A 26,496-nucleotide genomic window follows, 5' to 3' on the forward strand; every position below is an offset into this window, starting at 1 on the left:
TGAACATAAAAAAACAAACAAAAAAACTACTCAAGAATATTAGAAATCATAATAGTGGTTATCAGCTTTAATCAGGCCTTCTGCTTCAGGTTTTGCTCTCATTTGACTCATATTTCTTTCACAGTGTATGTGACAAGAGGGCAGACCATACCACAGGTTCACTTAAATCAGCCTTGGCCAACTCCAGGCCTCGAGGGCTGGTGTCCTGCAGGTTTTAGATATCACTGCGGGTGACCACACCTGAATCAAATGATTAGTTCATTAGCAGGCCTCTGGGGAACTTCAGGACATGTTGAGGAGGTGATTTAGTCATTTAAATAAGCTGTGTTGCATCAAGGACACATCTAAAACCTGCAGGACACTGGACCCCGGGGCCTGGGTTTGGACACCACTGCTGTAGTCGAAGCTTCCGCTGTTATCGCCAACAAATTTACCATATGAAACAAAAAATAAAGCTTACACAGCTGTGGTCAGAAGTTTACACACACTCGTCATGTCATGGTAGTTTTGGACTACACACGTGTCGTCTTTTTAGCAGGGTCTTCTTTCTTGACTGATACCCTCCCAGTTCATGGCTATGTAAAACTCACTTCACTGTGGACAGTGAGGCTGCTGTACAGTTGTTTGAACTGATGATGTTGGAGTCTACAATTGTTTAGAAACGGCTCCAAGAGACCTTCCTAAATTAAATCTATAGTTCTTTAGAGTTTCTCATCAAGTCTCTGGACTGTCCAATTGTTCTAAGTATTGGTCAGTCCAATGAGTGCTATCTAACAAATCCTTTTTATGCTGGCACTCTGTAGGCAGTGTTTTCAGGCAGAGAAACTACCAGTTGTAGTCAATCACGCCAGCTAATGAGAAATTAATAGGCCTTGGCCTTGTCAAGATAAACAACAGTGTAGCACTACTTATTACAAATGTCAGCTGTGTATATGCATACGTTTGACACTGTGCTGATTATAGAATAGCCGAAATAAATTAAAGCTTGTGCACCCAAATCTTGTTTTTTTTTAAAAAACATTGAAGAAACCATTAAATCACGACTTATTACGAATTATCACGACTTGTATGATGTAAATTTCTGATTGCAACTGTATATAAAAGCAGTTAAAGCTCTCTACCAACTCTTCTTGCATCGATTGTCTCTTAGACTAAATGGTAAAACAATGAAAGAGAAAACACAAAGAACATAAATAAAACTTGTTCAATTTTTAATGGTTATAGATCAAGCAGTATATTTACATATATTTTCAATCAAAGCACACCAATCAAAGCACATGAAATCCAGCAGTGGAGGTGGGTTGTTAATGACATTACCTGCGGCATCTCCGGGTTCCTGTGGTGCGTGATAAAGAAACTTTGCAGTAGAATTTTCCAGTTCTTCTGCAGTCCTGTGGAGAGAGCAATGGGGATCTGGAGTTGAGGAAGTAGGAAAGTTTAGACCGACTGTGGAGAATTCCTGCGTACGTATTCACTGCTGCCTGGGTTTCAATCATTTTTGTTCTGACAAGCTGAGATAGGCAGTGAAGATGGAGAGGCAGTAGTAACATATCAGCAGAGATTAGAGGATTGTTGCTATAATCTGATATGCTGTCAGAAACAGTAACCAGCTGTGATATCTGCAGATGCACATACATTTTTTTTAAATAGTAGCAGCTTATCTTGTAATCACTAAATCATAAATACATTAGCTGACGTAGCTGTCTTTGTCTACAAAGGTGGTGGAGATTTTAAGGAACTCTTCTTTCATCTCTATGTTGGAGCTGGATTTAAGAGTTATTTATGGATAACAAGTGAAAGCTTTCTGGTTTAAAAGAAAAAGAGCAAGCCAGAAGAAAAAACAGCAGACCGTGTCTACTCTCCATCTTATCTTGACTCACCATATGATTTTAAGTGGAAGGTTGGAGGGAATTCACAAGTCAGTCAATCAGTCAGTGCCCATTACTATGGTCTAGTTTCAGTGTCCCCATTGTAAGGTGAAGCTTTTCTTTCATTAAATTGATATATACGTCATCAGGACATTATATACCACTAAACCTCTCAAATTACCTTCTTGCTATGTTTATAACCATCATTTCTTTTTTGCAATCTCTGCACATCTCAATCAATTACAGGAAAAATATATAATATAACCTCCGAACACTGTCCTGCTCTTCATTATTTTTTATTCCTTTACAGGGTTTTGGTCTGTGTGACCTTTGTCAGGTACAAAGAAACCTTGTTCATGCACATTTGCACATATGTATACATTGAGTAAGATTCAGCCAATTAGGCATTCCTGGCTATTAGACGTCACATGTGCATGCAATCAATCAGTTAATGAGTCCACTCGAATCGTCAATGACATCATCCAAAACCCAAATAACATTTAAAATCACCACCTGATCTGAAAACCGAACCATCTATATATATTCCAAAATTATCACTTAAATTAAGAAAATTATGACAATTATAAAATAAAATTTTTCAAAAATATTCATATAAAACTTTGGACAAATCAGTGTTGTATAACATTTTACCATATACAGTATACAAATCCCAAATCAAAACAAATACACTCATTAAACTGTTCATCATTCAGTCCTTTGGGTGACGATATCTGGAAAGTGAATATCCAAAATGCCTCGCTTCTCTTCAATAATAAATCAATATGAGTATGAAACCATACCAAAAAGCACTTCAATTTTCTGTCATCAGATTGTGTTTGCCCTGTTTTTAAAAAATCTACAAATAAACTGCTGTCAACTCAAGTAACATTACATGGAGCAATTAAAAAGTTTCAAATGAAGTCTTTCTTACATTTGACCCGAGTTTCACTTTGGAGAAGAGGATAAATCTTGTGAATAGGGTGGCTGGGTTTATTTCTGTTCAGCTAAATAATAAATCGAATATTATGAAATTCAGTGATGTGCCAGATACCCCTGAGATTTGTAAAAAGAAAAAAAAATTCTCCCTGATTGAGTGAGCTTTTTGTTCCCGTTTCCCAGCATAAAGCAAATCTGCTTTCCAAGTCTGAGGATGCATGAAATTGTATGAGGAAAGTCTAAGCCTATAGAGAGCATACAAACTGCACTTTTCTGACAAAGTTAATCTGATGGAGATTAACATGATTATCTAGGCTTGCTCAAGCAATCAAAAGAAAAAAAATCACCTAAATCGTGTCTTTGCCATGGAATATATTCTATTATGGCAATAATTTTAGGGCAGCAGAAATCATTTTGGTATGACTGAAGTGGAATTAAGTGATACGAGGGTGGTCAAGGACACTTTTGGGACTCAACCAGACAGATGCCCAGAGGGATAACCGTGTGGTGAAAATAATAAAGCGCTGTTGTTTACTGATGAATCATTTTGGTGCATCACATACTAAGATCATGTATCTAGATATGTTTTATTAATGCGCTTTATCGGATATCTTGTGTTTCCCAATTCACTTGAGGTTAAGCAGATAAGAAACAGAGCTGAAAACCCCCCACAGAAAATGTTAGTGTATAAGTGTTAAGTGCTATTTGAAGTAGCCATGTAATACTGTTATTTTGGGGCGATCGTGGCTCAAGAGCTGGGAGTTTGCCTTGTAATCGGAAGGTTGCTGGTTCGAGCCCCGACTTGGACAGTCTCGGTCGTTGTGTCCTTGGGCGAGACACTTCACCCGTTGCCTACTGGTGGTGGTCAGAGAGCCCGGTGGCGCCAGTGTCCGGCAGCCTCGCCTCTGTCAGTGCGCCCCTGGGTGGCTGTGGCTACAACGTAGCTTGCCATCACCAGTGTGTGAATGGGTGGATGACTGGATATGTAAAGTGCTTTGGGGTCCTTAGGGACTAGTAAAGCGCTATACAAATACAGGCCATTTACCATTTTTATTTTCACAATCAGTATCATATGTAGAAAGTATGTTTTGGTGCTAAATTATACACCACATGCTAACTGTATGCCTAAATATTTCTGTGGCAGGTAGGCAGACAGACAGATATTCCCAGTATAGGCTGAACAATTATGCAAACTCCTAGGTTAATTATATTAACAAAAGCTAATTGGAACCAGGGGAATCCAATCAGTGACGCTAGATTAGAAGTGTAGGTTAGGGATACTTTGACTTCTAAAAATACTCAAGAGTTTGACTTTAGTGTTCACGAGATTTTGCTAATAACCCATGCATATAAAATGATTCTGTGTAAGCAAGGATCACTGTTTTTAAATAAAGCTTAAAAAAAAATGAGAGTCTGAGACTAACTGTATTTATTTGTGGGACCAGCTGCTAAAAGTGTTTGTACTATTATTAAAAACGAGAGTTTCTTTTTTCCAATCACTTGAAATGCTATGTTTGTTTGCACATAGCTTATTCCCATTGTGTTTGTTTATGTTTATTTGTGACCTGTCACTGGAAGTTCTTCATTTTTTCTTTTAAATAGTGCCAAATCTACATGTGAGTGTGTTCATTTACTGTGTTCTACACTTACTATTTCATGTTTGGCTACAGTTACTACTGTATTTATGTGTTATTTACTGCAAACTACTTCAGAAAAGAGATGTGATAGCTTCACCCTCTAGCTTTTTGGCACAGTAAACACAGTTGTTCTGACAGCTCCCACTAATTGCACGGTGACCAGAGTAGTCGGTCCAATTTCTCGATGTAACCATAGACCACAGTGTAATGCAGTGCACCTGTGACTGGCAGTTGACATGACCCACATACAGCCGATCTTTGCTGCGTATACTTAAACCTACAGATGATCTGACATTTCTGACCTAATAACTGAGAAGAGTGGTCAGCATCATTCTGACTCTGCTTGCTCAAGTGGTCAGCAATATTCAGGAGCTATGTTTAGGAGAAGTGCTGAAAGTGACTAACTTTTGCTGAAATGCTGAAGCTACACGTTTAACAGGCAGGTAAAGCACAGAAAATAATTAGTGACCCAGGGTAGTTTGTTGGATGCTCACAGCTATTTTATCCAATGCACCTTGTTTCTTTCGCCTCCCCCCAGCTCTACTTTAAAAGCTTCCTCCACAGATTGGATATGATTATTAACTTTTAAGCAAAGGCGAGGACTTTTTTTCAGTATCTACTAGAATAATAACAATGAAGAAATTAATTGGTGGGTGGGCGAGCAGAATAGAAATCATGTGGAAATTGCATGCAGGAGCCGGTGATATTATATCTGAGTAAGAGCCCCAACTACAGATTCCTGTATTAATAATGCAAAAGGACCCCTAGGGCAACCATCTATTTGCAGAGCACCCCCACACACACAAGTAGTCTCATACATGCACACTCACACATAGATACAAATACATAAGTTGTGACTTTGGATTCATGTTATCATGTCATTTCTCTTTAGGCAGTGTTTTCAGGCAAGGTTTTGTGAGTCTTTTGTTACTTTGTTTGCTAATACATGCATTAAACCCTTTTGATTTTCAAGCAGAAAGATTGTTGAATTACTGATTTTCCATTGTTTATAAAAGCACCGTAAGTAATTCCACCTTTGGCAATAATGCATCTGTTTTAATCCTTTTTTAATAAGCCTGGAGCCAGTGTCATGCTTTTATGTTCTTTTTGTTGCATTAGATTGATTTAAAACCTAAAGTTGGGAATGTAAATGTGTCAAAGCGCCCTTGTCAGTGGCCTTTCTGCAAAGTTTTGCCCTTGTAAAAATTTGTAGACTTAAGTGAATGCTGGACCTCTTGGTATTCCAAACACCTTGATCGCACAGACTTTCATACTCTTGTCCATGCTGTTTAACAGAAATTCAACTTCCAAACTATATAAGACTTTGTCCATGCTTACAATAGGCAGATATGACCCTTCTCTACTTGTACTATAAAGCAGTGTAAATTGTATGTAAATTATGTCACTGCCCATAAAGGTAATAGTGGGTGGAAAAACAAACTGTTGTTCTTCTGCTCTTTCTCTAAAAGTAGCAAAAGAACAAACAAAAAATATTTATTTACTTTACTTTAAGCTAAAACTTTTTGCTTTGCATTTTCCATTTAAACCTTTTTTTTTTAAGTACCGCTGTATGTCATTGCCCATTTTTGCATTTCTATTGTGTATTGCTCTAAATGTGGGTCATTGAGGTTGATTCACTGAAATCTATAGTGCATGCCCTGCTCCATTTCATGCTGTCTTTGCATTTTAGCATGCATACCTGAAATAATTACCTGGGTAGGAGTTACTGCGAACCAAAACAGTGACAATGAATTCCCGCACAGCTTACTGTCAGTTCAAAGCAATTGCGTTAAAGATCATTGTAATTTGTGCTGCAGCCTCCAAAGCGTCTCTGAGTTGTTTAAATATGTATACCATCGTGAAACCTATGTTCTCGTTTCTTAAAATTTTAATTTTAGTTGAAAATATAATTTTAGTGAACATTACAGTAATAACCATCCACCATCTTTCCACTTGTCAGGTATTATAAATATACGTCTCACTCTGCAAATGTTTATGCACAACAGAATCAACTTTTGGAGGTTTATGCCCATTTTTTTCTCTTTTACATTACCATCAGTTGGAAAAATTTGCATCTTATGCCCATTTTGATCTGTGCTAATGATAGTCGTAATGTATCCCACACTGTAGCCTTTGGGTCATCGTTACATTCAGCTGATTTTTCTTTAACTCCTGCTGTATGCACATCAGCTGCTTTGATGGTTGGAGATCTCTTATGCTTTGACTTTATGGCCACAAAGTTTCCAAACTCCCCGAGGGTTGGTCTTTTACATTTTTCTTATGAGGCAACATCTAAGTTTGCATTCTCTGTGTTTACTGCCTTCCTCTGAATCAAGGTTGTTTGCTTGATTCAGATGAAAAAAAAAAAAGAGACAAATTGATGACAGATCTGCCCTGGGGTTGTTATTGTTAAACTATATTCCATGATCTAGTGGCAGGGTTCAACCAAGTTAATGATTCTTCTCTCTGTGAGTGTATATCAGAAAACAATGCTTCAGCTGCTACTGGCATTGTTTTGACAACAGGATGACGTTCCTGTTTCTGAAATTGATCTGTCTCTCTAGGACAGAGACCTTGGAGAAATCTATGGCAAACTCTTTTTAAGCTCCAAAAGGAAATACAACCATATGTCTGGTTATCTATATAGTAATAGCTTATGTGCATAGAGTTTAACAAGAAAGCTATTGTTGTATTATGTTTAATCTACAAGTACCTTTCAAGGTGCTTAAGGACGCTTTAAAAGATGCAGTAAAAGTTCTTCTCGATGGCGATTGTGCAATTTTCATTTGATAAATGACATTCTCAAAACTACTTGTTCAGTCTCCATGTTATCTGGCGACATCTGCATGTCATGCTGTCTCTCTGTCATTGATATTGTCATGCAGACGATGTTGGAGCCACTTGTCACGATGGATCAAGCAGGTTTTCTTGTTTTTATTTTTCAATCTTTGATCTCATTGAAAACGAGCGAGAACTGATAGACATATGTAAGGTCATGTCTTTTTCACTTTTATTCCAAACTCACCTTTTATGTTTCTTTTTCTTTCTGTGTTTGCTTACTTTTTTTGTGACTGTATCTTCGATACCATTCCCATAACCATGACGTTGCAATACAGGAAAGACTGCACATGCAACAGTGTGTGGCGAAAAACAATGCAATCAACAGTCTTTTCTCTATATTTCTCTCTATATAAGTCTATATAAAAATAAAAATAGGTAAAAAAAAATCTCATTGAGATTAAAAATCTCATTTCCAAGAGAGACCTGGCAGATATCTGGTAGATATCTTGAACTGAGGCATTGTATATGAGTCAAAAAAGTGGAGCCTTTTGCATTTTGTCTGCCAAACCTTGCAAGAGTTTGCATAGGCGGAGTACACCATTATACTGACAACATGCCAGTCTAGTGACCAGTATTTTTGACCATCTTGTTTGCAAAGAATGACTCAAGCCAATGACAGTTTCAGAGAGTTGGATATTTACTTTTGCAGGTAATTAATTTTGTGGCTTAATAAAATTGCACTTACTGTACTGCACACCTTAATGATGGTTCAAGACGTATTAAAGCAACCTAGATAAACTGTAAAAAAAATGGGGCACAGATATAACAAAGTAAAAAGAAATTGCTCTTTGTTTCCTGTGGCTGTTTCATTTGTAAAAGAAGAGTTAACTAGCAGCTGCGATACATATTTCATAACACGAATATGAAGGCTGAAGGATAGCTTTTAAAACTAGCTCAGAATACCAATGGAGTGACCTTACAATTTATTTTGATGAAATGAAATTTGTGTTTGACAGAACACTTAGGAGGGATGCCCGCTTACATGCTTTTACCATCTGTAACATGCTCTTGGCAAATTTTATCAATAGCACAAAAAAAGAATTTTAGGGATTAATTTTGAAGAATGAAAACAGTCTAAGTGCTCCAAATTGCAATAAACACATCATCCTCCCCTATACGTGCATTACCATGTGTTCACATTCAGAGCTGATGTAGACATGACTTGAATTTGTCACAGAGTGAATGTAACGGTATCAACATGTGTCAATTGTGTCAGCTAGATCCAGCAGGATCCACTTATTATCTTGTCCAGTGTCACAAGTGCACGTCTGTGTGTTCTTCAGAGATAATTCAGGCCTAACAAAAATGGTAAAACTGAGACGAGCACAGAATATAAAGTAGCTGACCAAATAACACATTATGTGTTGTACTTCATGTAAATTGCATTTACACTTTCATTCAGCATGATGAAAGATCTGGTATCCTCTGGAGGGGGCTGATGTATTAGGAGCGCACTATGTTGTGGGTTCATTTACCTCTGCATTTAATGTGAGCAAGACCAGGCTTTAAGGTTTTAATCTGATCAACCCAGAGTCATAGGGCCTTGGGTTATACCACTTTCTGCTTCCAATATACATTTGTCATTTGATGTATACTTCAGCTGGCATTTCATTCTAGCGCCAGTGTGTTTTGGTTTAGTTTGCGCAAGGTTATTTCCCCATCTGATAGCTGTTAGATCAAGATGAGATACTAAGTGTAGCGAGTGTCAACTGGATTATTTGAGCCTTTAGGCTGATTTCAGTTATCTTATCTTGCCTTTTTCAGGAGAAGATGTCCCCGATGCCTACTGTGTGGAAGGCCCTCCACTTGCAGAAGAAGCCTGCGAGGTGCCCTGTTCTGCAGACTGTGTGGTTGGCCCCTGGTCCTCCTGGTCCACCTGCTCACACAGCTGTGCCAGTAAAACGGCAGAGGGTAGACAGAGCCGCACTCGCACTGTTTTAGCCATCCCACAAAAAGGTATTCCAAAATTCCCTTTGATCTCTTTGACTCTTCCTCATCTGATACTAATAAAGAACTTCTTTGCTTTGTTTATTGGAGTTATTTTTAACTTGGTTTTACTTTTAATGAAGGTAGATTTTTAAAGTTGATATTAATATATGGCAAATAGGTGGAAAAAGTTTAGATTATAACTGTCGTTAACACGTCATCTCATCTGCAATACTGCAGAAAAAAGGGCAGAAGTAACAAGAAGATGTGTTATATTTAGGGATGCAACGATACCAATTTTTTCAAACCGATACGGTACCGATACTTGGATCTGAGTACTTGCCGATACCGAGTACAAAAACCGATACTTCTACCACACACACACAAATACAATGAATTGGAAGACAGGTTTTATTTTATTCTCTGCTGATAATAAATAATATCTTAATAAAAATGACCACAAAAAATTTCAAGTGAAAAATAAGCACTTCTGTTAAATTATTGTCTCCACATTGTAATTTAACAAAATATCACTGAACTATTGGCACTGTCTCGAGCTTTCAGAATAATAAATAAACACTTCTGTTTGGAATAAAATAAATACAAATTAGGTTTGAGAATAAAATAAACTTTTAAATTATTGCAGAGTGTCCATATTGTAAACAAACAAACAAAATAACGAAAGTATTTGGCACTGACGAACGAACTCCCCATCTGCCCGTGGATCATCAGTCCACTGTGCCGTTAAACCAAGGACTGACATCGCGCACACACTGCTTGTCTTTATCTCTTTAGAAAGTTTTGGCACCATTATCTCCCTGATGTGTGGGCGGCTGGGAATTTCATATCGCAGCTCGAGTATGCTGAGAAGACGGTGCAATCCTATGTTTTCCACGACCGGCAGTGGCTGGTCATCCAGAGAGATAAAATGAGTCAGAGCCTCTGTTATTTTAACTGCCCGTGGATTTTCTCTTGACATTTTTCATCGCTTTTACAAAACCTGAGTTAAAGTTGGCTGTTCCGGTCCACACTGCTGACATTTTGTTTAGCCTAGCTACAGCAGCCTCCAGTTTCTCTTTTTTTATCTGGAGCCGCCAGTCTCACTCGCCTAACCCTGTGCCTGTTTAGCGCGGGATCTCCCCCTAGTGGCCAATCTAAAAAACGACAACAAAAATGACAATCCACCCTCTGATTAATGAAATAAGTTGGTATCGGTTCGTGGTATCGGTTAACTTTTACGAGTTAACCGATACCACATTTTACAGTATCGGTCCCGATACCCGATACCAGTATCGGTATCGGTGCATCCCTAGTTATATTGTATTATTACTGTAGTTGTTGAAAATAATGTATACCTTTCGGTATCTATGAGGTTCAGTACTACACTGACTGGATAACAGAAAGCGTAAAAACACTGATCTTTGAAGATTTTAAGAAGTAGCTTGTAAATACAGATATAAAAGAAAAAATCCAGTAACATTTTCATTAGCAGGGAGCTCAGTGTCTTTGGGATATATTGCTATTGTTAGAGGGACTCAAACTGAGGAATGCCACGGCTAACACAGAACTAAACTCGGCAAATAAGAAGAGTAAAGATTGATTGAGCTCGAATCTTTATCTGGGTTTTTTGTGTGCGAGTCTCATTTAGTCGTTTTTCATCTCACAAACATTTGAAGTTTGAGTCGACCATTCATTATCAGAGACTCTTTTCTTCCCAACAGTGCTTTTCTTACTTTGTGTTGTGTTTTCAAGTCAGTCAGCAAAGCCTTGGCAGCCAGCTAGCAGCCATTAATCCCTGTAACTAAACGCATATCTGCAACAACAGCTGATGAAAGAATCTCACAGCTTAAGCCAGATTCCAAACTATGTTGCTTATTACATTGTTACTGGCTATCAGCTTGCTGACGGAGCTGATGTGTGTGGGTATTAATGCTGCATTTGTGTTTATAAGGATACATTTTTGTAACAGCGTCTGACAGAATACTGTAGAAGCCCTCAGAAATACAAATTGGACTGGAAGGTATAAGTATAAACAATATTTGGTTGTGGTTCAGCTCATCCTTACTTTTCTATAAGTCACAGCACACTACTGTTCCCTCTCTAGATATCACATTTATCATACTTCATCAACTGAGCTGTCCATTTTTCTACCTCCATTTCGACCAGAGAGTCCCTGCCCTGACTACTGTAGGCCCAAAACAAAAGTAAATTACCACTGTGAACACCACTGTAAACAATCCTTTAGCCAGAAAGCAATGATACATACATAGAACTCAGGTATTTTACATAAACTGTAAATGAAGAAATGATTACTTTGGAGGTTTTATATGTATATATACATATACACTAACCAGGACACAGAGCATAAACATTGTTGTGCTTTGGCAGTCAATGAATTACCAAAGGAAGACTTTCACATTGGCCTTGCTGTGACTGAGTTTGTAACTCGAACTTCTAGAAGTTGAAACTTGAAAAGTGCTTGCTCAGCTAACCCAAAAAACAAATATTTGCTACAGTATGTCAATAAGCAGCTCATGGTAGAGTGATAATATTGGCACTGTTTTTACTTCCATCGATCAAATACATCTTGTACTTTAAGAGAATCCATTCGATTTGTTTTGGTCAAATCACATGTACTCTGCATAATAATTAAACTGTGTTGGAGTGATTTAGTGCAGCTTTTTCTGAATGCCATGTTGTACATTCTGTGCATTTCACAGTTTTCTACTCTTATGTGTTGATATACAGATGGAAAAGCTTGTCCAGCGGGTCCAGCTCTGGAGCAATGGAGAGTCTGCAATGACCATCCTTGTGTGGTATTTCACTGGGAAGCTTTAGCATGGGGTCCATGCATTGAGGATACCTCTATGGCTCTCAATGGAACCAGCCTCCAGAATGGGACCATAACCTGTGCTGTCGGGGTTCAGATCCGCAAAGTCATCTGTGTGAAGATGAATGCTGGTCCAGTCGTAAATAAAAGGTGGAGTCTATGCAAATTATTTGATATATGGACTTTTTTTTAGTTTTATGTACTCTGATTCAGTATTTTTCTTTGTAATGTCAGTTTATTTTTATATAGAATTATATATCCAGTCATTTGAAAAAGTAAGTACAGTGATGTGAAAATGTAAAAAAAAAAAAAAAAGGAAATCAGGAAGGGGGCAAACACTTTTTCACACCATTGCACATCAAATAGACGTTTTTGACCCTTTTTTAAAATTTTGTTTAATTTTAATTAGCAAACACTTAACTCACTTATACATAGTGTCTATATTCCCCATAAACAGATATCTTTATATAGATTTTCATAGGACAGCTACAAAATTTGGTTTCTCTTATAGTCTGAGTTCCATTGGCCCGTCACATTTGAGCACTCGAGTTATATGTAGTTCTTAGTGTAGAGCAAAAGACTTACTGTATTTCTTAATATGCAATCTTGAAACTAGCAGAAATTGCCTGTTTATTATGTCTGCATTTATGAATATTGAAAACAGGAAGTCCACTCATTAATTGAAAAAAATATATTAAAAAAAATATATATATATAATAATTTTTATATTATTATATATATTTTTATATTTTTTATATTATTATATATTTATATTATATTATATATATATATTTTTTTTTCTATATTATATAATATCAATGCCGTTCGTTGTCTTGCTTCCATGTTGTATCAAATCCTAACACAGCATTTCAATCGGATTGAAATCTGGACTTTGACTGGGCTTTTTTATCCTTTTTGTATTTGTTATTATGCTTAGGATCATAATCCTTTTGAAAGATGTACTTCTAAGTCCAGCTTAAGCTTGTAGTGCAGTGACCTCAGATTATCCTTAAGCACTCGTATAAGGTGCAGAATGCATAGTTGATGCATTCTGCAATGGCTGCAAACTACACAGTCTCTGAGGCCGTGAAACCAACTTAAACTGTAACATTTCTATCCCTATGTTTCACATTGGGTATAAGGTTCTCCTCCTGAGAAGCTGTTTTTTGGTCTTTTCCAAATAATAGAGTGCTGATGAGTAATTAACTGTGTCATCAGCATATTGATGGATATTCACGAGATTTGTTATGAGTCACAATTTGACCTCCATGCATTTGCTCTTGAACAAATGAGATGAATATGTGGTCTCAGCCCCCCACCTGATGTTTATGGTAATTAAAATTAAAACTTGAAGGGCACTCGTTAAGGCCACTGCCCATGCTACCCCTCTCCACTAAGTTACATGAGATATTTTTCAACTTGTATATTCTTCAGTTCTGGGAGATGACTTATTTTGTCAGTATGAAAATTGCACTTCTGTATCAGAGTATCTTTTTACTGTGCTGCTCTGCTTATTTTTAGAAGCTGAAAATAGGCCCTGAGAGAAATGAATGCTAAATTAGAGGTGAGGAGAAAAGGAGCTTTGTAAAATCAAGGGGAAGATGGGATGTTTCTCTTACAAAAAAAAAATCACTTAAGAACACAGTCTCCATTTTCCAAAACCGCCTTACTTGTAGATATCTAGCGTATGCTTTTAGTTACTAACAGATGACCCAGAGGACTTGCTTCACTGTGAAATAATATCCCAGAGTCTGGTTTTATCCTTTTTCCTTCTGTGTGTTTAGTGTTTCTTTTCATTTGTTTTTGTGAACCAGAGATTCATTTTGCTTGTGCTCCACCATTATCTACTCCTCTTTCAGCAATACAATATCAAACTCTGCTAAGGGCTTTTGTGCTGTCACTATAATGATGTTATAGTGATCTTCACAGCAGGAAGACAGATTTATAAATAATTCACAAAGATTGCTCTTCTTTAGCTTGATATGCTATTGACAGGGCTGTAGAATAGATTATGAAGAGGCTTTTTTTTCCTAATGCTTGTCCTATCTGCCGCCACAGAGGCTTTAATGAAAGCTGTCATTTCTGCTTCACCCGGAGCTCTCGCCTGTACAGTATCCTGTGAATCATGTCTTTGATATTCATATACCACCAGAGTGTTGAATGGAACAGCACCTAGTGAATAGATATGCATGTTGTTCTTCATCATAGATGATTTTGATTGTCAGTAAGAGTCAGTTTTTTAGTGTATTTATGCACCAGTCGGGTCTTTCTGCCAGCTTTCCAAATTATGCTGTGACTGTCTGAATCTATCGAAAAACGCAGATTTGACATAAATTATATTCATACCCAAGACACATCCTATATGTTCTAACAGATAATGTTCTGGATTAAAAAAGCAAGACAAACTGAGCAGGTAGGTGAGCTGAAATTCTGCGTTAACTCTGATTTCTGAATTGTTAAGCTTTGAGTTGTAAAATGTTTCAGAATACAGCTGTTGCTGCTCTGTTTGAAGGGTCACTTCAGTCAGCAAACATCTTAGCATTTCATGCTGAGCAGTAATCTCCGCAGTGAGCAGTGGCTCAACAAAAAGATTCGTTGTTTTTTTTTGTCGGTATCAATACAGAGCCCCCAGAAAAACAGATTGATTTTCAGTGTGTAAATAACAAAATTGACAGTGATGAAACTTCATACAGTACACACACATACTATTAATATTATTAATAACGATGAATAATGAATAATGATGCTGAACACTGTGGCCTTGACAGTGAATCTAACTCCCTCATTTTAGGAAAACCACACAATATACCCCAGCTGCTCTGTTGCGTTGTCATGCCCTCTGGCATACATCACTGCAAAGGGAGAGAGAGAGAAGAGTAGGGATAAAGCTGGGGAATGATGGGTTTTATGTATCTTTCCTCCTTATGCTTTGGCATACTTTGATCTCATTGCTGTGCGTGCTGGCTTTTTGCAGTCAGTAGGATGTGGCGCCATGCTGGGTCTCTAGTGAGGCCTGGATCTGGTTGTTGGGCAAAGGAAGTCACTGGCTCTGAAACGAAATGTGAAATTTCATGTGTGTTTGTGCATCGAGGACAGGAGTTGGCTGCTGGTTGATGAAGACATCAAAGCTTATGAATTACTTGATTTTACATAGCTGCATTAATCCGCACCAATTCAAGGTTGCATGACACACAAAACACAACACAGCCAGAGGGCTGTTACAGATATGTTACACAAGAGATGTGCCAGCATGAATTAAGACAAGGAAATTGTTAAAAGTCGGTCAGATGCTCATTAAAACCTGGTAATGATGTGTTTGGTGTAGCAGGAATGATCTATTGGTAAACAGTTTGCATATCCTTGTTTCTCGGGTTAATTAGCAGCCGTGTTTGATTGATTTTTTCCCCTGGAGCACTCTTTCGCTTGTCTTGTTGGTAACAAAAAATGGCCCTGGCTGCTCTGTATATGTAAAATAAATCCACTCACTGGGACATTTAAATTGATCATAAATTTGTTTCCACTATTTATAGATACATTGCCATTGCTGATATTTTGCTGAGATTTTTAGTTAAAAAAAATATTGCCTACATACTGCCACTAGTTGATGCCAAATATTGATTAGTCTAGTTTTAGTGAAACTGGGATTTAAAAGTGAAAATGCACTGTGAAGCATGCAGGCACTTTGTAGGCTTAAATTTATTTATTTTTTAATGAATAATATTTGTAGACTGGGAGGCAACTGAATGTGTGAGAACACTGTAAATTTCTATATTTGTGTAGCGTTTGCTTGAGCATGCAGGCAGAGGCACATGTAATCAATCATGTTTTCTGTGGGGAGATGTGTGATGTCAAGGACAGGGCAGTTGTTTTACTGCGCTATCCTCTTACTAGTGAGACCCAGGACGTTTATCATTCATCACCTGGGGGCTGAAGAGAATTTAAGACCACTGTTTGTTTGTCTGTTTAGATGTTCAGATTCTTCCCGTCCGGAAACCGTCCGTCCTTGTTTGCTACCCTGCAAGAGAGACTGCATTGTGACGCCTTTCAGTGAATGGACAACTTGCCCATCAACCTGCCTTCCAGGTAGCTCACTGACAGGATTTTCTAGAAATGTATTTTACAATTGCCTCTCTAATAGCTTAACAGTCTTTTTTAAAATTAATCAGTATCCAGAGTAAAATCTTTTAAAATTGGTAAATTATCAATATATTGGGGTTGAATATATAAATACCTTGTTTCAGGAGCACAAATAACCTATTAAAATGAACACACATTTCATACTTTCACAATAGATAGATAGATTATAAGTAATCAGTTGATTACTTATAATCTATCTAGAAACTGATTTTAATTTGACATCAGTGTATTCCCAAAAGGTTGATTCTGTTCATCTGGACGTAGCGTTTTCTGTGGGAGAAACGTTTCGTCATTCATCAAAGTGACTTCTTCAGTCTCAGCTGACTGCAGGTTTCCCCAACCTTTTACACAATAACTGAACCTAGCCCACTGAATGAGCAATGGGCTGTGAGGTCAGCTCCTTGATCATTAATATGCAAATTGTCATGACCATTGATCACCAACTACTGATCAGTGGTCCCATTCACAGAGAGTTGGGGAATGGCTGCAATCACCGCATTGTAAGATGGCGAAAGATGTACCCTTAGGCCCCCTCCTCGATTCAGAGATGGTCTTTCCCTTTTCACGTAAGTAGCCTCCTTGAATCCCCGCTGAAACCAGCGTTTCTCCCTGTCCAGGATGTGTACATCCTCATCATTGAAATAGTGACCACTGGCCTGTAGGTGTAAATAAACTGCGGAGCCTGACGACGTTGATTAAAAACAACCGCAGAAGGTTGTTTGGTTTGGTTTGGTCTGAAAACGCTACGTCCAGATGAACAGAATCATTCTTTTGGGATTTACTTACCTGGATGATTGAGCATGCATCAAGACACATCAGTAGATTGTATAAGGTAAACTTTAAGAAGGTATACATCACTGTATATGTTATCCCTTTAAGCCTGACTATAAAATAATTGCCAGAAAATTCAAAATTAAATATACATTTTCATACATGGGTTTTACTTTGTATCATAGTTGCTACATACAGTTTTTTTTATTTATTTTTTCATTTTTGCAATGAATAGCTTGAAAATGTAATGTACGATATATTCAGATTTTTCATTGAAAAAAATGATGGCATAAAAATCTCAAGAATTTAAATATGATGCACTTGGCTTCACATGCTTACAATGATGGCAAGAGGCTTCTCAGAACAGTGCAATACACGCAAATTGTTGTCAAGAATTACATTTAATTGTAAACAACAGTTTTAACTGTCCATTACATTAACCTAGCACATAGAGAGAAAAGAATGGATATTTAATGGGTTTCAATATGAGTACTGTAATGTCTCGGAAATCAAAAAGTATGTAATTGTTTTTAGAAGAATTGAGCAGGCATCTCATCTGTGTAAATATGCTGTAGTCCATTGGGTCTGTTGATGATGTAATCTCTTTCTTAATTGCACCATTTTCAATGTTTAGTAATTAGTGCTGTGTAATGAGCCTTGGAGCCTGAGCCAAATGAAGCCATTACAGTGTGGTGTGTCCGAAAACAGACTGCAGTGAAGTGGAGGACATCGCTGCTACAAGGGCATGCTAATCAGCATCGGAACAATTTCGAGACCACTTGTTTCTTTCCCCTCTTTGAGATATTAGAGCACAGTTGTGATATTGATGCATCATTTATTTTGCGTCCAAGACATTTGTCAGGCACTTGTCTCGGTATCATTTTACGTCCTATTCCTCCTTGGAAATGTTCCCTTAAATTCAGCTGTGCAAATAATCTGTCATTGGACGCAGCCTTTTTGTGAAGATTATCTTTCATGTTTAACAGAAAATGCAACCACCGCCACACAGTCTCGATACAGGACCATCATTCAGAGGGCTGCTAATGGAGGTCAAGAGTGTCCCGACACACTTTACGAAGAGAGAGAGTGTGAATCACTTCGTGTATGTCCAGTGTATAGGTAAAAGCACTATTTATAATGAACTACTTTCTTTTCTAATCCAAGGACAAGTTAACTCAGCTTATCTGCCATATAAAAGCACACGGTAAGAAGTGAGTGAGCTATTTTTGAAATCATCACTAGGGTGCATTATTAGTGTTAAATGATGAGGTTTAAATGGCACAAGATGGAAGAATAAACAGGTAAGTAAATGCAAATTCTGGTTTATATTCAGATGTTACGATACATGGTTAAAAATAAAATATAATATGATACTAACACAGGTTGATAAAAAAAATTCAGCTGCATGGGATATTTTTGGTAAATTTTATGTTTTTTATGGTACTGAATCCAAAATGATCTCCATTTCCCTTCATCATGTACACTTATTTGCAAAATATGTGGAGTTTAAATTTTAAAAAGCAATGAAATGCATTCTTTTTCTGAGATTCTTTACCTTTCGCTGTGAACAAAATAAACCTGTTGGGACATGATCACCTGAGCTCCTCACACCGCCAAACCACCATAACCCCCACCCACCAACCCACAGACCACCCTCAATTCCTCGCATTTTCTTTTTGTATTTCTCTTCAGTCTCGCTCTTAGAAATATTAAATCAATATAAGAAATCATTACTGTTTTTTCACTCAATTATAGGATAACAGATTTCAGTTTAAAAAGGGAAATTGTACATTTAATTACACTAAAAACATAAGTTTTGCAAGAAAACCTGACAGGACGGAATTTTTAAAATAAGTAAAAATCTATAAGAAAAAATCCTATGCACCTTTTCGGTTGCAGACCTGTGTAATTACCTGGGAATGAGCTTCAGCTATGTAACATAGCCACAAGCTTTAACATCAGAAACTTGATATTTGACATTCACTAGAGGAGTATGACTGGTAAAATATGTGTTCATCTTCATTTGCTCTGCTTTTATGCTATAGTCCTTAAAAAAATCGAACGATTCATCTGTGTTTTGAGTACAAGGTCAACCTTTTTTCTTCATAAATTCTCAAACTACTACCATGTCCCGAGCTTAGAAAAAATAAATAAATAAATAAATAAAAATACTGTTTATAGAATCGCAGGACAAATACCTTAAAAAACAAATGACATTACAAATGTAAAACAGCTTTAGAAAAACATCTACAGCTGCTGGCTTCATGGTCTTACTTTTAAGTGATAGTCTCATTTGGAGATACTTCCCTACAATGGCTGGATGTCTCAGCTCAGTGTGATGCTTTCAGATTTGTTGCCAGTTTGGTTTCCTCCAAAATCTGCTCAGATATAAACTCCTCCAAACACCCATATCGTCATGTCTTCAGCATACTGCTCCGTCTCAAACACCACTAGCAATAGATATGCTGGAAAGTTGTTGGCAGTTGGCCTGGTGAGGTACATGCACTTCACACTAACCATTCATGTGCAAGAGTGAGCGTTTAACCATAAGACACAGGCTGTGTCCCAATTTAGCGTCTGCACGCTTGAAGTACGCGCACTACGCGTACTACGTACGGCGCGTACTATAAGTACGAGAAGTGCGGAAGTGAGAGGCTTGCGAAATGGGACGGTCTAGCCCTTCGTTGCGCTGTTCAGGTTGCCTAGCAACCATGATACTAACCGCGAGAAACGTTACATACAGCTTTGTTTGACAGAAATGAAGGAGAAAAATGTTTTGTCATGACATCACTTTGATTAGTTGAGTATCTGAGGCTGAGGCCACGGGACTGTAAAACATGATTGTTGGGCTTCATTTCTGTACTGAACAGTCATTTAAGATTAGTTAGTAAATAACAATAAGCTGATGTTGTTCATGAGACTAAAATCATCTCACTGTGGTAATGTAAATATAATATGGCCGATATTATATTATTGTCAGAATATATATATATATATATATATATATATATATATATATATATATATATATATATATATATATACGGCCGCTCCCTTCTGCCGTATTTTGCGGCAAAATTATCCACACCCACCGTCGCGCCATGAATTGTGGGATGTATGGGACCACGAAGCGTGCACCGGACCACGCTTGATATTTGGGGAAATCGACGGCGCATTTGGAGTATGCATTTGAAGTACACTTCGAATTGGGACAGCCGTCGTCGCGTGGCGGTGACGTAATCGCACTTGAAATGCGTACTTTAAGCGTGCAGACCCTGAATTGGGACACAGCAACAGTTAAGCGTTTAACTGAGTTTTTCTAGTATTTAATGTGAATTCATGTACCTAATTTTAGTATTCATACATAAGCCCCCCCTCCCCCAAAAAACCAACAACAAAAAACCCACCAAGAATTCAAGCAGAAGTGTTTTCAATAAAACACCAATAGAGCAATGCGACCTTCACAAACTGGACAAATTCAATGCCATAATATTTTTATTGGCATTTTAATGGCACTCACTTCCATTTTTCCACATTCAGTGCTGCCTGTGTTCCAGTTCACAGCTACAAACTCGCACTCGTGAGAAGAATATAATGACACCGTTAGCGTTTCTGTACTTAAAACTGTAACAAGCCGCTGCCAGCCTGAAGTTCTTCTTCCTTTGCGTTTCGGTCTAGGTGGAGGACGCACAAATGGAGCAGCTGTTCTCTAGTTCCTGAATCTGTGAGACGTGGGCTGTCGGGACCAGGAGAAACCTGTGGAAAAGGTTTAGAAACAAGAGGCAAGTTGTAGCCCTAAATCAGTGCATTCTCTTCACTTTATATTTCCCAGCTGCTACCATTTCACCTATTTTCAGCGTTGCTCTTGCATCTATATACCGTCTTTACTTAAAGAGACCTACTAGTCCATTCTGAACTGCTCCTCTAACAAGCAAATGGCAGAAACGTTAAGGAAGACAGCAATTTGTTCAGTGAATATCATTAGATGAACCTTTCTGTGCTTTCTTGACAATTTCATCATGTCACTAGTCTCTTATTAACATATGTAGCAAGTCCAGGCATCACGGGCTACTTAGTATTTGCTTTAATAGAAATGAAAAGCCAGAGCTAGCACCATGCAGAGCCTACATGCACTCATATGTTCTGACTCACAACTTCAAAGTAGACTCACAACTGAGTGCATTTTATGTTGGATGAGATTTTGAAGGTTTCATAGCTTTCTCTGCTTTTCTAAAGTCAAGCCGAAAAGAACCTATATTGATGCAGTGCATCAGGTTTTTTCTTCACCTTTTTGCTCACCTTTAAACTAAAAAAGATGGACATTAAAACGAGGAAATTATTGTGTAGTTTATTTTTCCTTACTTGTCATTATGTCACCCTCTAGTTTACACTGATTTTGCTGAATGCATTCCTATTCTGTTTGCTGTTTTTCTTTTATTTGCAGCCTATCAAATCTTTTAGAACATTATATTTTGTAATATCTGCAAAATATTGCATGTGAGGCAGAACATCTCAAAGTCAAAGACTAATAATAATAACTCATAATTATTTTTTTTTAAATATGTCCGTTGTTTCTATACTCGAGCTATGGCTCTATTGCCGATTACTTTGCTCCAGTTATGCCACAATTTGACATTTATGTGCCCTCTCATTGACTTGGTTAAGCCTAAGCTGAGTGAACGTAGCCTCTGAAATCTTTGTTGTTTCAAACCTACATTTAAATTCAGTGTTTTTATCAATTGCAAATTTCACCCTCACACTACAGTTTTTGAAATGTCACAGGTATTTAACTTGGCTATCAACTAATCATATTCAAATAGGAAGCTCTAAAGGTCAATGAGGCTTGCTCTTAACCTAGGAACACTACAAACACTTTTCCCATCTTCATCGAAAAGTCATAGAAACTCACTAGAAATGTCAGTTGTAATTATACTGCTACGTAGAAATCAGCGATGCCGAGAGCAGAAATGCTATAAAGTTCTCAAGGCAGTAAAATAATGCTCTGAAAACTTCTCTTGAGCCATATAACTACATTAGAACAGCCGGTTTCGGGAAGGCATCAGGAAGCTGCTTGCCTTTAAATGAGTGCAAAATGATCCAATTAACACCTATGGCTTTTTAATAATTTGAGCCTGTAGCAGTCATTTCCACAGATCCTCTGAGAAGCGTAAGGATGTTCATCAAGGATATGACACAGGAATCTACACAGTCCAAAAATCACACAACAAGCTAAGAAGTGAATTTTTCAGCCCTCGGGCTGTATTTAGTAAGATTTGTGGCAGGCAGTTTTCCTATGGAGAGCAGAATTACTTCTACAACATTATTAACATTATACAGACTCAAATTTTGGTAGCAATAAAATGAAGAATAGGGGAAATATTAGTTTTTAATTAAAGCATTTTTGGGGTGTAAAAATATACACATTTTTATTAACTTATCTATTAAGTAGAGGTTTAAAACCTTTGAAGGTCCATTAAACTTGAATTGTTCATATACATTTTTTCAACATAATCCATGACTGGAGCTAGAAGGTTGAAATGAATTGGTAAGGCATGATGCTTATACAGTATTCAACTTTGAATTATTTCCCCCAGACTTGCTATTAATTATAGTTGCTCACATCCTGTTGTAAGGCTGTGAGAGATGAGATGATAGCTACTTCAAACGCTTCTCTTCATTGAAAAATTGAATATGAAAGTTGCAACATTAGTATGTCAGACCTTGATCCTCCTTCAGTGCAAAATCTAGGCTGGCTTTTAGCTGCTTGTCTTTGGTTTTCTTTAGCAGCTTGAAGTGAATCATGTTTCCGAATACACTGTATGGACAAAGGTATCAAAGTCATCTTTGAATTGAGCTGTTTTCAGATGCAGTGCCACACGTGCTTAAGATCAGCTGCCTAGCCATTCAGTCTGCTTTTACAAGCATTTGTAAAGGAATGGATTCTACTAAAGATCTCACTGAGCTCATTTGAGCATGGAATTGTAATAGGATGGAACCACAAGTCAGTTTGTGAAATTCCTTCAATCCGAAATATTCCATGATCAACTGTAAGTGGTATGATCACAACGCGGAAGCGTTTAGGAACCATAGCAACTCACTATGCTTCTCAGTACTGAGTGCTCAGATGCGTAGCGCATATGTGCACTGCATGCTAAGGTGAATCGTGCATATCAGGCTGCATCTTTGCATGACGGTAGTTAAGCAGATTACATTTAAGAGTAACTGTCGTTTTTTAACCTGTTTACCGGGTTGGTCAACAACTATGAATGTAATCCTATCTTCTTGACAACATATGTACTGTTTAAATGATCAGCATAAAATATTAACATAACAACTAGCAATGCACTATGAAATTTGTCCTCTGTTCTCTGGTCACGAACAGTCCATAGTGTTTTTCTCTAATCTGACACGTCAGCTTTCATATTTCTTGTGGTAGTGAGCGGCAAATCACAGCACAGTAAGGCATAGATTTTTTTACATCACCAGAATTCAACTCTGCTTCTATTGTGTTACCCATTAACATGTTTCCTTTTAACTTTATATCTGTACATCAATGAAATATATTTGCTTTAAGGTAGATGTAAGTGCATTAAACAGTCAATTATGCACTTAACCTTGGGTTTATCTCATATTTCTTTGACTTAATTTCTAACACTGAAAAGTAATAACAGACACACAATAGAAACCACTATTACTTTCCTTGAGGTAAGCAGCATTTTAGTTGCAGTTGCCTCTACTGGGAGAAAGAAATGTTTTAATACAAATACTGTGCAGCCTCTGGAAACTGACTAGTGATGATAAATGTCACTATGAATAGTTTAAAGAAGAACAACTTAAAGAGCAACCAGGGCTTTTCTGCCTAGTCAAAAACAGTCAAAATGTTGTGAACCTCAGGCTCAGAGCTTTACTATGAGATTAAAATAATAGTCAGAATTTGCAACCTATTGGCTCTGTAAACCTCAAATACAATCACAAATATTTCCTTGCCTTGGGTAAATACTTCCATGTCCGTGTGAATCTGGCCTCATGCCAGATTCAAGGCATGTTGCTCGAATGCTAATGTCTAATAATGTGCAGAACGAGGAGAGGTTTGTGTTATACAACTAACACGCTGAGGTGCTCGCAGATAAGAGGCATTACTAAATGAAAGATCTGACAAGATGAATTAGAACCTTTCCAAATAAATAAAAACACTAAACTGAAGAGAACACTTGACTGCAGATTACCTGTGTGAATTTGTAGCTGATAACCACTAGAGTGATCTGTTTGTCAGTGCATATTGCACTACATACTGTGTCTAAATTCAGCCAAATTTTGTATCATAATCAGCTGGATATGTTATACTCCTCCCTGAGTAGAACGGGAACCGTTGTGAGTAATTATTCAGTAGAAAGTGAGTCATGCTGATGATCTTTTGCTCCAGGAAAGATGTGACTTAATGGCTATGATGAATCCAGTCCACATTACTCTTCACAATGCATTATACTGAAGAACATTATACAAGCAGTATGACTGAATTAAAATGAAGATGATGTTTGATGGCGGATGTGTGGGCTGGATATATAATGCATTAAAAACTTTGTTTTAAGTAAAGATGTAAAACATAAAATCTTCTGGATTGGACTGAATAAAAGAGAAAGAAATTTGATGTTTTTAAAGAATCTCTTTTACCTTCAAGCTCTTTGGGATTTTAAAAAGGCAGAATATGACAAGCCTCTTGAAAGCATACCCTCTATAAATGGCACTCCAAGATACCTTCTATATAATCAGAGATGATCCTTGTCATTTGCTGGGATGCCTTGACAAAAAGTAACCATTTGTAAGAGGAGATGATGAGATGATGAGATGATGCAGGTGTAGGCAACCAGAGCCTGAAAGAAACATGGATAGACTAGATGGCCCCCAGTCAAAACAAGATGACAACGAGATAATATTCTTAATAAGAAGCTTCTGGGGATCACATAGTTGGGTTTTCAGTGAGACTAGCTAAAAGACAAGACAAGACATCAAGTGTTTGATGGCTTACAGAATTAACCTACAGACAAACATGCAGACTTTTGTATAGCTATGCATTTGACCATTATATAAATGCACTTTGACAACAGCTACCATCGTCCTTGTGCTGCCTGTGCAGAAGCCTTGTATGTAAATGACCATCCCACGCCTTTTCAGCAGACATGTAGAAACCAAACCGTTTTTGTCAGAGGGCAAAATTTAAAAGTCAAATACAAATCAATACAATGGATTAAAGGCATGTTTGTAGATCAGTGAATCCACAAAGACTCGGAGGTGGAGAAGTTCCCCTCACTGGCAACAATAATTTATTTAAATCCCAGAGTGACAGTGCAAAGTATTTGAACATTATAATGCCCTGTGCAGTTTGTTTGTTTATCTACAAAGATTCCTTTCTCAAGGCGTTAAAGTCCATTCAACCTTCCCTTCACAGTTAACAGAACCTGGCGAAGCTAAAAATGTTCCTCTGCCTTCCATCAGCCAGCAAACTCGAGCCAATATGTCCACAGGCATTGTTTTGTTTTTTTAACTTCATTCTTTTTGTGGGTTTTTTTTTATCACTCTACACATAGTACTATTTTTATGCAGCTACTTTGTGTGCAGTGTCTGAAAAATGTGTTTCATAAATCTGGGAGGGACAAATAATTCATTTTATCAACCAGTAGATGTGTTGATTATTGTAATTCAGATGTTTTATTACTTTGTTTTATTGTTTTGTTTTGTTTTTAAATCTGGGTAGTGTTTAAATTATTATGCCATTTGATTTGCGAAAGCACTTATCACACAATCTATTTCTTTTACTTTATTTAAATGTCATGCATGCATTTCTAACAAATGGATGTGCTTTCTTCCATAATATGTTCCTTTTGTAGATTAGATAATTAGGTGTATAACTAACTGTCTGTAAAATATCAAAATTCCTGCAACATTTGTCTAAACATATTTATTGATACACCATTTAACTCAAACTTCATTACCATCATTGCTTGTGCTTAATGTGTGCTTTGCCATGCTAGGATATTAAGTTACACAAATGCTAATTATCAATGATTGAGGGTGCTAAAAGCCATCCTGTCAAGTAAGCTCCAATTTTACTGTCTCAGACTCCAGTCTTATTTTGTCATAATTGTAATTACAATCTTTCCCTGTCTGTCAGCAAATCATAAACAGTTCTTCAAAGGAGTTTTTGAAAGCATCTTTAAACCATTTTATTTCAGCAAAGTGTGATATTGTTAGGTTTCTGTTTATTTTTTCTTTGGGCAGGCTAACGTGCTAACTTGGCCTTTACCCAAAGGAATGGAAACTATTATTTTTGGTGAGCCATTAACCTGCCTGCAGATTAGGATTGGGCATTTTCAGTGAAAAGTACTTAATTTATTACTATGTAATACTGATATGCTAAAGCATTGCTAATATTAAACCTGTTAAGCATCAAAATGTTAACGTTACTGTTAGTTGAGCATGTTGAAACATGTTTGTTTAAAGTAAAATACAGTCTCACAGTACAGCTTTTAAAAACTCATTCTGATCTATCCCT

At 37.3% G+C, this 26,496-nt stretch overlaps 1 protein-coding gene across 1 annotated transcript in view; it reads left to right on the top strand.

Annotated features, from left to right (window-relative positions):
- The window catches only part of thsd7ba (thrombospondin, type I, domain containing 7Ba), a 196,442-nt gene that overhangs the window by 109,008 nt on the left and 60,938 nt on the right, over nt 1-26,496 (top strand). The window contains exons 9-13 of the mRNA XM_087829901.1: nt 9,047-9,238; nt 11,957-12,188; nt 16,006-16,121; nt 17,933-18,065; nt 20,625-20,728. Of these exons, the coding sequence (XP_087686027.1) occupies nt 9,047-9,238; nt 11,957-12,188; nt 16,006-16,121; nt 17,933-18,065; nt 20,625-20,728 (777 nt within the window). The remainder of the gene's footprint in view (nt 1-9,046; nt 9,239-11,956; nt 12,189-16,005; nt 16,122-17,932; nt 18,066-20,624; nt 20,729-26,496) is intronic.

The sequence above is a fragment of the Neolamprologus brichardi genome, chromosome 16, assembly GCF_056152115.1.
Source record: "Neolamprologus brichardi isolate AB-2024 chromosome 16, ASM5615211v1, whole genome shotgun sequence".
Classification (NCBI taxonomy): domain Eukaryota; kingdom Metazoa; phylum Chordata; class Actinopteri; order Cichliformes; family Cichlidae; genus Neolamprologus; species Neolamprologus brichardi.